The 14,220-nt window shown below is 42.5% G+C and overlaps 1 protein-coding gene across 2 annotated transcripts in view; it reads right to left on the reverse strand.

The window, feature by feature from the left end:
• LOC131910810 (liver carboxylesterase 1-like) overlaps positions 1-14,220 on the reverse strand; it is a 36,772-nt gene extending 22,552 nt beyond the window's left edge. For both annotated transcript variants that reach the window (XM_059262688.1, XM_059262689.1), the window contains exons 1-4: positions 14,169-14,220; positions 10,611-10,815; positions 6,243-6,387; positions 1,259-1,389 (exon numbers count right to left, since the gene is read on the reverse strand). In XM_059262688.1, coding sequence (XP_059118671.1) covers positions 1,259-1,389; positions 6,243-6,387; positions 10,611-10,815; positions 14,169-14,220 — 533 coding nt within the window. The remainder of the gene's footprint in view (positions 1-1,258; positions 1,390-6,242; positions 6,388-10,610; positions 10,816-14,168) is intronic.

Here is a 14,220-nt window from a genome sequence, read left to right on the forward strand (position 1 = left end):
CAGTAGGAGAAGCATAGTTACAAAGGCCCCAGGGCCACAGGAACAGAAGTGAGTGTAGCTGGTGTGAGATGCAGGTGGAACGGGCACTATGGGCATTGACAAAGACTTGTGTATCATTCTAAGTAACAGGAAAATGTGGTGATATTGTGTTCCCCAATATATTGTACACCCTAATAATTTTATCTGGGGTCATAGAACAGAACAGCTACTAGATAGACATAGAGGCCAGAAAATGTGGCACACACACCTTTAATCCTAGCCTTCTGGAGGCAGAGATCCATCTGGACCTCTGTGAGTTCAAAGCCACACTGGAAACAGCCAGGCATGGTGACTCATGCCTTTAATCCCAGGAAGTAATGGCAGAAAGCAGTACATAAGGCATGAAAACCAGGAACTAGAGCTGGTTAAGCTTTTAGGCTTTTGAGCATAGTTCAGCTGAGAGGCTTCCAGTCTGAGGAAACAGGATCAGCTGAGGAATTGGCATGGTGAGGTGGCTGTGGCTTGTTCTACTTCTCTGATCTTCCAGCATTCACCCCAATACCCAGCTCCAGGTTTGTTTTTATTAACAAGACCTTCTAAGATTCGTACTACAGGAAAACATTGTGTAGAGCAATGACAGGACTTAATATGTCTTACAGAGCATGCTGGGCCCTGTGCAGAACAGCTATAGTATTCAAATAGTAGATCTATAACAGTAAATGGTTATAACAATAACAGTCTAGACACATGGGACTTTGACTAGGGTTGGAGCAAGGACTTGTGTATTGGTCATTTGGGTTTGCAAATGGTTTGCCCACCAAAGGTTCAGTTCCCATGTCCTGGTCTATGTTGTGGCATTAGTAGGCAGTGAAGGGACCTATGGAAGTTGAGATTCAGTGAAAGGTTATTTGGTCACTGCAGATGCAGCCCTGGAAAGGAATTAATACAGTTCTCTTGTGACCCTGATTGTTCCCCAGAGAATGAGTTAATTTTTAAAGGAACCTCACTCCCCTCTTTGTGACACTTGTCCCACCATGTGCTCTGTGTGCATGCTTAGCTTCCATTGTTATTTATGTACCATGCTGTGACTCAGCCAAAGTCTCCCGACAATGGCTCATTTGTTGAAATCGCACAATCTTGGACTTTCAGCATCTCAGATTGAAAGCTAAGTGAATTAGAATTCTATGTAATCACACATCTCATGCTTTTATTTTTTTACAGTAACAGGAAAGAGACTGATATAGGGACTGATGTGTAAGTAAGAATGTCGGTAGCTCACCTGAAGAAGCCCCAGATGCCCAGGCGATACTGAATGGTCACTACAACCACATTTTCATGAGCTGAGAGGGGCAGTCCATCATAGGTGGATGCCCCATCCACCAGTCCACCTCCATGGATCCACACCATCACCTGGACAAGGAGAATATAACTACATAAGTCATGGGGAACAAAATGGGGAGGACCATAGAATTCATTCAGTGTTGATACTGATGGATGTTGAAGCTGTGACTGAGGAGGGCATCAACCAAACCACATCAGTACCCATCACACAGCCACAGGAACTTTTCTCTCCATTCTAGTTTAGGCCCAGTTCAACTCTTTGGCCTACAAAAGGCAGCTTGCCCCATCATTATACATACATAGTGAGGTGGGAGCAAGAAGTGGAAGAGGATCCCAGAGGATTTCAAGGGGTGAGTGGGTATGAATACAATCAAAATACATTGTATCATGCACGAAATTCCCAAACAATAAATCAATAGACATTTTAAAAGGGATCACATGAAAGGTGTTTTGAGACTTAAGAAAAATGCATGATCTGCATTACATTACACATCGTACAAAGAGCTCATGTTTCTGTATCAGAAAGCATGGGACTTTGTGATGTACACAGTTCCTTACGTTATACAAACTACAGGAAAGAAGCCTCATGACTCATGTTGTAGAAGTTACTCAAATATCTCTATGCATTTTATGCTTTAGCCAAAATTTTACTTTTTTCACCTGAATATCAACACTCCTTTTGAGTAAAAACATCTTAATTTTCTCACTCACACCATGCTGTGAAGAGAATCTTCACTATTAGACTGCTGTTTCTAGCTGTGCAATTATTTGGAACATACTATTTTTGTTTATAGGCTCATTTTATTCCAAAGTTTGTATATGTGTAAAGAGTGGTGTTGTGTGGGTAAGCATGGGTGCCTAGAGAGGGAATTAGAGGCCTTTGTGAGCCTCCTGACATGGGTGCTGGGCACTGGATTCATATCTTCTGGAAGAACAGTACATACTCTGAACTGCTCAGCCATCTCTCTTGCCTCAGTTGGGTGATTCTTACAAGGCAATGAAATAGCCTGGAATTTTTTTTGAGGCTTTCTTTTTTTTTTTTTTAATTTTGCAATACAATTCAGTTCTACATATCAGCCACAGATTCCCTTGTTCTTCCCCCTTTGCCCCCCCTCACCTTTCCCCCAACCCACCCCCTATTCCCACCTCCTCCAGGGCAAAGCCTCCCCCGAGGATTGAGATCAACCTAGTAGCCTCAGTCCAGGAAGGTCCAGTCCCCTCCTCCCAGGCCGAGCCAAACGATCCTGCATAGGCCCCAGATTTCAAACAGCCAACTCATGCAATGAGCACAGGACCCGGTCCTACTGCCTGGATGCCTCCCAAACAGATCAGGCCAATCAACTGTCTCACCCATTCAGAGGGCCTGATCCAGTTGGTGACCCCTCAGCCATTGGTTCATATTTCATGTGTTTCCGTTCGTTTGACTATTTGTCCCTGTGCTTTATCCAACCTTGGTCTCAACAATTCTTGCTCATATAAACCCTCCTCATTCTCGCTAATTGGACTCCCAGAGATACACCCGGGGCCTAGCCATGGATCTCTGCATCCAGAACCCTCAGTAGTTGGATGGGATTTCTAGCACGACAATTAGGGTGTTTGGCCATCCCATCACCAGAGTAGGTCAGTTCGGGCTGTCTCTCGACCATTGCCAGCAGTCTGTTGTGTGGGTATCTTTGTGGATTTCTGTGGGCCTCTCTAGCACTTTGCTTCTTCCTATTCTCATGTGGTCTTCATTTACCATGGTCTTCTATTCCTTGTTCTCCCTCTCTGTTGTTGATCCAGCTGGAATCTCCTGCTCCTCCAAGCTCTCTTTCCCTCGATCCTCGCCCTTCATTACCCCCACCCATGTCCAGGCTGTTCATGTAGATCTCTTCCATTTCTCCATCATTGGGCGATCCCCGTGTCTTTCTTGGGGTCCTGTTTTCCAGGTAGCCTCCCTGGTGATATGAGCAGCAGTCCAGTCATCCTTGTTCCACATCTACTATCCTTCTATGAGTGAGTACATACCATGTTTGTCTTTCTGAGTCTGGGTTACCTCACTCAGGATGATTTTTTCTAGATCCATCCATTTGTCTGCAAACCTCATGATGTTATTGTTTTTCTCTGCTGAGTAGTATTCCATTGTGTATATGTACCACATTTTGTTTATCCATTCTTCAGTTGAAGGGCATCTAGGTTGTTTCCAGGTTCTGGCTATTACAAACAATGCTGATATGAACATAGCTGAACAAGTGCTCTTGTGGTGTGGTTGAGCATTCCTTGGGTATATACCCAAGAGTGGTATAGCTGGATCTTGGGGGAGATGGATTCCCAATTTTCTAAGAAAGCGCCATATTGATTTCCAAAGTGGTTGTACAAGCTTGCATTCCCACCAGCAATGGAGGAGAGTTCCCCTAGCTCCACATCCTCTCCAGCATAAGGTGTCTTCAGTGTTTTTGATCTTAGCCATTCTCACAGGCGTAAGGTGGTATCTCAAGAGTTGTTTTGATTTGCATTTCCCTGATGATTAGGGATGTTGAGCAATTCCTTAAATGTCTTTCAGCCATTTGAGTTTCCTCTGTTGAGAATTCTCTGTTTAGTTCTATAGCCCATTTCTTAATTGGACTGTTGGGCATTTTGATGTCTAATTTCTTGAGTTCCTTATATATTCTGGATATCAGTCCTCAGTCAGATGTGGGGTTGGTGAAGATCTTTTCCCATTCTGTAGGCTGTCGCTTTGCCTTGTTGACCGTATCCTTTGCTCTACAAAAGCTTCTCAGTTTCAAGAGGTCCCATTGATTGATTGTTTCTCTCAGTGTCTGTGCTACTGGTGTTCTATTTAGGAAGTGGTCTCCTATGCCAATGCGTTCAAGACTACTTCCTACCTTCTCTTCTAGCAGGTTCAGAGTAGCTGGATTTATGTTGAGGTCCTTGATCCACTTGGACTTAAGTTTTGTGCACGGTGATAGATATGGATCTATTTGCAGCCTTCTACATGTTGATATCCAGTTTTGCCAGCACCATTTGTTGAAGATGCTTTCTTTTTTCCATTGTGCACTTTTGGCTTCTTTGTCAAAAATTATATGTTCATAGGTGTGCGGATTAATGTCAGGGTCTTCAATTTGATTTCATTGGTCCACATGTCGGTTTTTATGCCAGTACCAAGCTGTTTTTATTACTGTAGCTCTATAGTACAGCTTTAAGTCAGGGATTGTGATGCCTCCAGAGGTTGTGTTATTGTACAGGATTCTTTTATAGCCTGAAATTTTAGTCATGCACCATGAAGGAACAGGGAGCTAGAATATGACAGTTCATGGAAAGGAAAGTCTCACCTCAGATACACACTGTTGAAAGTCTGTGGTGCCACAGAAGTCTTAGTGAACTGTTCTTGCTTATTCATAGAATCCTATAGTTAAAAACTATTGAAGGTCACAGACATTGTCACCAGGTCATCAGTACCAGGAATGAAAGTTAGAGAGCTGAAAACAGCTTCCCCAAGGCTACCCAGCCAACTGGAGACAGAGGAAAATGAAATCACCCTCCAATCACAAACACCTATTACCTATTCAGTGTTTGTGTCTTTGTTCAGTTATCTAATGTAGTCTGTCCTTTCTTCAAACACCAGAATTTGATAGCAGGGTCTAAGGAGATTCAAATGTTAAATACAGTGACTGTTGGTCTTCCAATTATGAATAACAGAGAACAAAATTTCACCATGCATAGAGATCATGTGGAGAGCTTGTAAACTGCAGTTCCAATTTCAGGAGTTCTGGGGAAGAGTGGCACTCTTCATTTCTACAATGCCTCCAGGAATGGACACTGGTGTGACACATCTATAAATCTTCTGATTATCAAAGAACAATATGGTGTTTCTGGAACATCTCTAGACCAAGGGGTTGTGTGTTGTTGGCAAGACAGGACCAGATGGGATGGTCCAGCTTATCTTGGTATTCTCCAACAGGGGTATGTGTCTATATTCAAATGTATAGACATTGGAGTGTATGTCTATGTCAAATGTATACAATGGAGGTCAGTGGTCAGCCTTAGGCACCGTCTCTAGGCACCCTCTTCATCGTTGTTTGAAGCAGGGTCTCTTCAGTGGGACTTTGGACTTAGCACTTCTGCTGGGCTGATGACCTCTGGGATCTAGGGACCCTTCCATCTCCTTTCCCTGCCCAGACATTACAAGTATGCACAACCATGTCTTCTTTCTGCTGGGTGCTGGGAATCAAACTCAGGTCCTCAAGTACTTCTCGGACTGCACTAGCTTCCTGTCCCCTCAAATTCCAAAATATCTCATTCCCACAGTCCTCTTAGAAATCATTTGTGCATATTAAAATGCATGTTATTTTATAACCCAACTAAATAACCTTTCTTCTATGAAAACTACTTCAAAACTAATGAAAAAATTGCATTTTGTTTCTAATATAGCATTCATGTTAGTCTGACTGTCATTATGGTCATTATGAATCATTTCTTAATTGTCATATTTATCAAATTGCAAATTCTAGAAAATCAAAGAAATTTCTCTTGTTTGCATACTAGCAGTATCTACCGAAGTCCCCTGTGTATTGGGACTATACTGAATACATTAAATGAAATCTGTTTATATTTTTAAAAGGTATCATTCAATTTTCTCTTTACATTCAGCTTTGAGTCTCATGAAAATTAGTCTATACCTACTCTGGGGATCAAATTCTTACCATAATAATTCAGAGTAGTCATTTTACTAGTCATATTACTTTTAGTGTGAGAGAGCTTGGAAGATTAAGATAAGCATCTCAGATGCAAGGCAGCCTCCACCAAAGTCTGACATCCTTGGGCCTGCGACTCTGGCCTTGTCTGTGGTACTCCTGCCTGCATCTTCTCTCATCCCCTCCCAGTGTCACAGAAGAGCCCGATCCTGGAACCTGCAAGTCTGGACCAGTGGTCCCCACGCTTACCGGCAGCCTGCTGCTCTTTGTTAGATCAGCAGGAGTGTAAATATTCAGGTAGAGACAGTCTTCAGAAAACTGGAGAGGAATGCTCTCCTTTCTGTTGGTGAAGAGCTCTGAGAGCATCTGCCCCGCCACTGGGTCTTGGGAGCACCTGGGAAGGAGAGACAACACCCAAGTTATAGCAGATCGAAGCTGGATATGTTATCTGATGCCCAAAATTGCTTGCTTTGGGAATTTGAGCTTTCTAGTGGAGAATCAGTGCCTAAGACAGTCTCTGTGGCTCCTAAAGGTAACCCCATGGTTCTATAAATGCCTCCTAACTTTGAACAGGGAGAATGAGTTGGCACTTCTTCCTATCTCAGAGCTTGGAGATGTTCTGGACCCAGAAATGATGTGCTTATGTGCCTGACTTCCCTAAGAGAAGAGAGTTCCTGCAGCGTCTAGACAGAATTCTTCCCTTATCTAGGCTTTGTAGAATGACCTGCAGGGTGTCCATGCTCTTCAATCAGGTAAACACTCTCTAGGCTTTAATACACTTTCATCAAGCAGAAGAACAGGGTGACCCAGGTGTCCCCTGACACAGTGGGAAGAGTGTAGCCAGCACAGATAACTTCCACATCTCCATCCTGGGAAAGTTTCCCAAGACCACCAAGAACAATATTCATCAGAACAGAAAGAGAAATTCAGAGTTGAAAATGGGTACAGAGATCAACTTCACTGGTATTTAGAGACATGCAAAGTCACAATTTTTATTGTTGTGATTGTTACTGTGTTTGTTCAATAGACAAAAATCATTCTTTCAGAAAATTTAATATTTGATAATGGTCTACTGGATGGCTTTTTTCATATTTATATGGAAAGAAATACACACACACATATATGGGAATTTCTAGAAGTAAATGTAATGAAAATTACATAAATGTTATTTCTTAGAACTTGTCCTAGGACATTCATGATTGTGTGTAATGATTTATCTATTATATATATATAATAGATAAATATACACATATATATATATAGGTTTTTTGAAACAGGGTTTCTTTGTGTAGCTTTGTGCCTTTCCTGGATCTCCCTCTGTAGACCAGGCTGGCCTCGAACTCACAAAGATCCACCCGCCTCTGCCTCCCGAGTGCTAGGATTAAAGGCGTGCACCCCCACTGCTTGGCTTATCTATTATATTTTTATTACAGCACCCTTTATGATGTTGAGATTAAAAAAATAACTCAATGTCCCCAAATAAGACACTGGATCAGTAAGTTACAGTTATATGCCCAATTAAATACAACTATTAATAAACTTTAGGTTCATAGTCAATTGTATATATGATCCATTTTAAAGTGAAAGGTATGCAACAGATAAAAACTGGACATGAGTCAAAGTGAACAGCTAGTCTAACTATTTAAATGTACATGATTTCAATTTTTGCCTTTGTTTCCCTGGGCTTTTCTGAAATATGTACATATTTTTTACATTTGCAATAAGAATATAAAAAGAGCAAATATTTTAAAAAGAGAAGCAAGGGAAGGCAGGAAGACATCTAGAGATAGGATCCTAGCTCCTCGGAAGCATTGTTAAGGTGGCGATAGCTGAATTGACACTTGTAGGTACCTTGGGTGCCCTGAAGGTGGCTTTGGGACCATCTGCATCCTTTAGGCTTCTATGCTATACTGACTGGGCTGACAGGGTCAATCCAGACATTGCTCAGGTTGTGTCCTAGAAACTAGACACTTATTCGTTATACCCTTATGCACTCTACTCCCAAGCAATGCCATGGTTCAAGATGGGAGAATTAATAACATGAGGAAGTATTTCCCCTGCCTGATACAGTGGGCATTTATAAAATATTTAGCACACTTTATAATGATCTACAATTGTAGTGGGTAGCCATTCCAGCTTTGTTCTGGAAGTTCCAACCCCCATTGAGACTTCGGCAACTGTCACTCCTACAAGGCGGGGCCAAGGGAGGCGCCTGGGGACCCGAGATCGGGATCGGCGAACGCTCTCTTGGTTCCAGGACGCTGGATGGTGGAGGTGGACAGAGGAGAGCTCCAGAGAACACCGCTGGACTGTGATACACCTTCCCCAGACCCCGCGACCTACCTATCCCTTAATTTGTAAGTTACGCCATTAAATAAATCTCCTTTTAACTACGTGGAGTGGCCTAAATAATTTCACCAATATACAATTGTTTTGTTAATTTATATTCAATGCCCACTAAAGTAGGAATCTTTTTTTTTTAACCTGTAATGGGGTTTTAGAACCTAGACTATATCTCGCTCACTAAGAATCTGCCAAATAAAGGGATCTAGGAGACTGACAGCATCAGAAAGCTAAGCTTAGAGGTACTAGTGTTCTTAAGGATGCCATGAGAAAGTACAGCCAAAGAACCTCCAAAGAAGTTGAGTTCATATAGGAAACAAAGAACCTCCAAAGATGCCATTGATTGAGGTCTTATATACATACAGGTCCTGTAAGGTAAATAGATAGATAGATAGATAGATAGATAGATAGATAGATAGATAGATAGATAGATAGACAAATAAAGCTCTGACAAAACATTATGACACAGAGAACCTCCAAAGATGCCATTGAGTCCATTTGCTGTTGACCATCTACTCCTGGGCCTGGGGCCTACCCTTAAGACTGGTTTGTTTCCCCAATGAGACTCTTTTGGAGAAAACTAAATTTTCATTTGTAAATAGTTATTAATTGGAGATAATTTCTGGGTTAGGGATGGGGGTGTGTGTCCACCTCTCCTCTCAGCTCTAGGACCCCATCCGGTGCAGACCTGTGTGGGCCCTGTTCATGCTGCCACAATCTAGGTGACTTCATAGGTGTGTCAGTTGTTCTGTGGTGAAAGCCTTGTTTCCTTGGTGTCCTCCATCTCCTCTAGCTCTTACATTCTTTCCACCTTTCCTTCCGCAAATACCCTTAGCCCTGAGGGGAGGGTTTTTATGGAGACCTCCCATTTAGGGCTGAGTGTTCCATGGTCTCTCACTCTCTGAATGTCTGGCTGTGGGTCTCTATATTTGTTCTCATCTGCTGCAGTGGGAAGCTTCTCTGATGATGGCTGAGCAAGGCACTGAACTATGAATCTAGCAGAATGTCATTAGGAGTCATTTTGTTGCTACATTCCTTTCGCAGACCAGTAGTATTTGGTTTTATCCTAAATCCCTGGGATGTCTAGTCTTTGGTTCTTGGACACCCAAGCAGTGTAGGTTATGGGTTCCATCTTATGGAATGGGCCTTAAATCAAATCAGATCTGGTTAGCCACTCCCACAAGCTTCCTGCCACTTTAACACCAAAATGTCCTATAGGCCAATCACCACTGTAGATGGAAGGGTGTGTAGCTTGGTTGGTGTTTACTTTTCTCCTTTGAGAGTGTGCAAAGTATCTTCCAGTACCAGGAACATTAGTCAGAAGGGATGAGGGCTCTATGTAGGCACCAGCTCAACTTTTCCATGTCCTGTGAGTTATGTGGGCATTGTCTTCAGCAATAGCGCTGGGCTGTCCATTTGTGGAGAACAACAAATAGCCTGGGTTGCTTTGCAGTTCACATGGGACCCCTCTAGACAACAACTCACATAGATGTAACCTTCCTGGAACTGAAGTCTTCATTGGGTTATGAGAGATGTCTAGGTAGGGCTCTGTCTTCCCTGTTATTTGGCCTTTATATTTGTATCTATTTTAAGAAGCTTCTGCTCTATTATGCTTACATACTGCTCCTCAAATGGAGTCATATTATGGTTTCCAGTTTTGTTTTTGTGGATTTCCTGCATGTGTGAACATGTGTCTCTCTTTATCTAAAGGTGTTACTCAGACTTTTTCTTTGCTTTTTTTTCTTCTGTTTGTTTGTTTTATCCTGTTCCAGTTTGTTTCTATTTTATCTCGCTGTACTTTATTCCTTAGATGTCAGTTTGTTTTCTTTTTTTTTTTTTTTTCTTTTTTTTTGGTTTTTCGAGACAGGGTTTCTCTGTGTAGCTTTGCGCCTTTCCTGGAACTCACTTGGTAGCCCAGGCTGGCCTCAAACTCACAGAGATCCACCTGGCTCTGCCTCCCGAGTGCTGGGATTAAAAGCGTGTGCCACCACCGCCCAGCTCAGTTTGTTTTCTAACAAGAGACAGAAAGGGTATACAGCCAGTAGAAAGAGGAGATAAGGGGGAACTGGGAGGAATAGGGGAAATAAATAGAATAGGGGAAACCATAATCAGAATATAGTGTATAAAAATCTATTTTCAGTAATAGGAAAAATGATTAAATTAAAATTTAAAAAGAAAGTTTAGCCAATCAGAAGATCCCTTTGACTCATTCCTGTACCACACTGAGACAGACATCTTCACTTAAAGAGACCCAGGCCCACCCCAGCGGCTTACATAGGAGGGTAGAAGGTGGCATTCTTCACAAAGCTCCAGGGTTCTGCAGGCTGTGGAGGAGCAAACCTCAGGGATCCAAGAGGAGGCTTGGCAAAGGGGACTCCCAGGAAGACAGCCACAGGCTGTGTGGATCCTTCTAAGCTGACATACTTCCCCAGGACTTTGCCATGAACAGTGTCCACCACGGGTGGTGAGGATGGGTGCCCTGGTGTACATGGAGAAGAAAAAGAACACATCAGAGACACAAGACAAGACCTGCATTCCAGGTAAGCTTTGTCACTTTATAGGCATGTGACCTTAAGTTACTTCACTCCTATAAAATTCCACTTAACCTCATGTAAAATAAGGATACAGACAATTTTTTCCTAACAGGGAAAGGATAGTCAGGAGAGACTGGATTTGTTGTATAAAAGCATCCAGCCAAAATTCATTGGAAATACTGGAAATGAACTGGAACTTTGTTTTCTGTCTGAGAAACCTGTGGAAACATTCACTTATGAGGATCTCAGTGCTGAGCTGCTTGCTGGGTGAGAGGATGAATAGAGATTAGCCATCAGTTTTGGGGAGTGGGGAGGTCAGAGAGATAGGAACAACAGACATACTTCACCTAATTCTGGTAAAAAAAAAAAAAAAAAAAAAAAAAGGTTGTGACCTGGCACTCAGCTGCAGCTGTATTCAGATCAACCTTGGTGAGTGGCAGTCCATGTTGTTGAGCCCATGTATAACCCCCATCTCAGCCACCAGGGCCACTTTGATCATGAGCTCATTGGTCAGTGACAGGAATGGCCGAGGAAAGAAGCTGACTGTCCACAGAATGTGTCATCGAGTCTACTTGATTTCTGAACTCCACCTCAGCAGAAGTCACCTTTTGCTGAGTATTTACATGGGACACAAGTATCTTCACATCTTTTGCCCATTTGGAGAGATCTATCCACGTACTGGATACCCATTTTTGTACTGACAGCAGTTAATGGGACCTAGTGGAACTATTTTTTTAAAATCTTTTTCCCAGATGAGACTGGGAAGAAAAATGTTTAGGGTAATAGGAGAGAAATTGGAAGAGAAGGGATAGGAAATGGAGTCTACCTAAGTGCATTATATGCATGTATGAAATTCTCAATAAAATATAAGGGCCAGGAGGCCTCAACCCTACACAAAGAACTACAGAAAACTAAAGAATGTTAAGGGGGTGGGAATAGTTTTCCCAAGAGACAGGCACATCGATTGGTTATCAAATATCAAATGGTCAGCTCTAAAAACATACACACAAGTAATATTATACAGACTGATCCGGTTGTGCTTATATATGTAGGAGTGTGTGTATGTATGTGTGTAACAACAATTAACAAAAAAAGAGACTATGAATTTGAAAAAGAACAAGGACAGTTATATAGGTTATATAGTGTGGTTTCAGGGAGGAAAGGGAAGGGAGAAATTTTGTAATAATTATAATCTCAAGCAATACAAGAAATATTTTTAAATGAAAAAAAATGGAACATGTCCATGCCTTGGTTTACTAATAACAAACCTCATGCTTTTTCCCTTTGCTTTTAGGTCACCAGTCCTACTGAGATGTCTTTCCTGCCAAGTATGTGTGTTAAAATGTCTATAGGAAGTAGCATTACTATTTTGTGTGGATCCAAAACATCTATACTAGAATGCTATTGTATAATTAGGGGAAAGAATTATGAAGAAATCTGGAGGCATTTTAATACTGGAAGGTGGTCAGTGACAGGCATGTAGTTATTCATCTGAAAATGAGAGAACACATCATGAATGTATGTACACTAGGGGACCAGTGTGGAAAAAAGAGAGAGATTAAAAACAGGAAAAAGCTAATGTGAGATTGAGAACCATAGCAGGAGAAGAAAGGACACGGCATTAGAGAAGCCAGGGAGAAGGGGAGAGAGGGTGCCCAGAGTTCTGATAAGGAGGGTAAAGTCTGAGAGGAAATCACTAGGTGTGACCTATGTTAACTCAAGATCATTTGGCATGCAATTGAGGTGTGTAGAAACTAGATTGTCCCGAGTAGAAAAACAGACATATGAGACAGGAGGCATGAGCGGGGCTACAGAAGCTGCCAATTATGTAATGTGAGTATGTACGTATTGACCACCTAGTATATGACATATGCATTCCAAATCTTTTACAGTCTTACTCCCCAAAGCCTTGATAGGTAGGGTCTATCAAGGCCATGCTCTAGATGAGGAATCAGGAATTGCAAGCAGCCTGGATGAACTTCCTGAAGATGGAAATGAGGTGGTCATTGCCAGGGAAAACAGCAGCACAGGAATATTCGACTCCAAATTTGAATCCTTTCTCATTCTACTTCACACTCTGCTCCCAGCCTTTCAAAATGTCACACAGCCAGAGAGAAGAGAAAGTCTAGGCATGTCAGTACTGCCACTGCCCTTAATGGGGAAGCACCATGGTAGATTCTGCAGCTAGAGACAGAGCTGGGTATGACTCCAGAAGACCTTGGGCTGGTGCATTCCCCCTGGAAAACTCAGTCCCCCTCCATGGAATGGCACAGATGGATGCCAAAGCCCCATATTGGACCCCTGAACTGACTGTGAATGTGATTTCTATACCTGTTGCTTTGACATTTGAAGCTCTGATTATTGGGGTGAACAACACACTCTTGGAGTCCAACCACTCCAGAGCTCACTCTAGACACATGCTCATCTCAGTCTCCTACCCTGGGCTACCACTGACCTGTCTTGATCACTTGAAACTATGTACCAGAAAACCCGACACAGCCTTTACATCCTAAAACCCTCTTAAAACACCCTAATTAGCCAAGCCAGTTCCACTGTTCTCTGCTTCCTTTCTTTCTAGGGTAAAGCATGACAAAGACCTTTGCCTCCAGTTTCCACTCCGCTTCAACCTTCTAACTGACCCCAGTGCTTTCCTCCCATTCCACCACATTGGTGTACCCCTTCTCTCAGTGATAAAGCATCTTTTCAATGGCCAGCTGCTGTTGCTATGATTTTCCATGTCAAATTATCTATTAACACACTGCATTTTAAACCAGCCCTTTTCTACATCTCCTCTAGAGCAGGCTACATCCTGGGCTGCTATGGGCACAAGCACTCATTTCACTTTCATGCATCTAGGAGGAAGATGCTGTTGGCATCTCTATTTTAGAAACAGGGGGGGTCTGGGCGCTACAAAATGCAATACCTTACCCAAGAACTCACAGCTCCAGACACAGAGCTAAGATGCACCCCTGCATTTTGCTACTACTGTTTATGTTTTCAATGTTTTGGTTAGCCATTTCTCCATGCCACAATGAGACCTAGACTAAGAGTAGCAGGCAAATTACTAACTCCTCCTGCAGAGGCAGGAGGTTATCTATGTCCTCCTCTGGCTCTGATCTGGAGTTGAGGGTCTTAGAATGTTTGTGCCCCTCTGTCTGTAGGAGACTTAAACAGAACAGATGAACACCTTAGAGAAGCTGGGCCTGTTTTGTCATTCTCCACAGGCATCTTCATAAACCTGTACCCAAGACGAAGAATTTCAAATATGCACCTCGTACCTTCATCCAAGAGTACTCACCCTGAGTCACGCAAGCAGTAAGAGAGATCAGGACCAAAGCACAGAGCCACAT

This window comes from Peromyscus eremicus, chromosome 5 (genome assembly GCF_949786415.1).
Source record: "Peromyscus eremicus chromosome 5, PerEre_H2_v1, whole genome shotgun sequence".
Classification (NCBI taxonomy): domain Eukaryota; kingdom Metazoa; phylum Chordata; class Mammalia; order Rodentia; family Cricetidae; genus Peromyscus; species Peromyscus eremicus.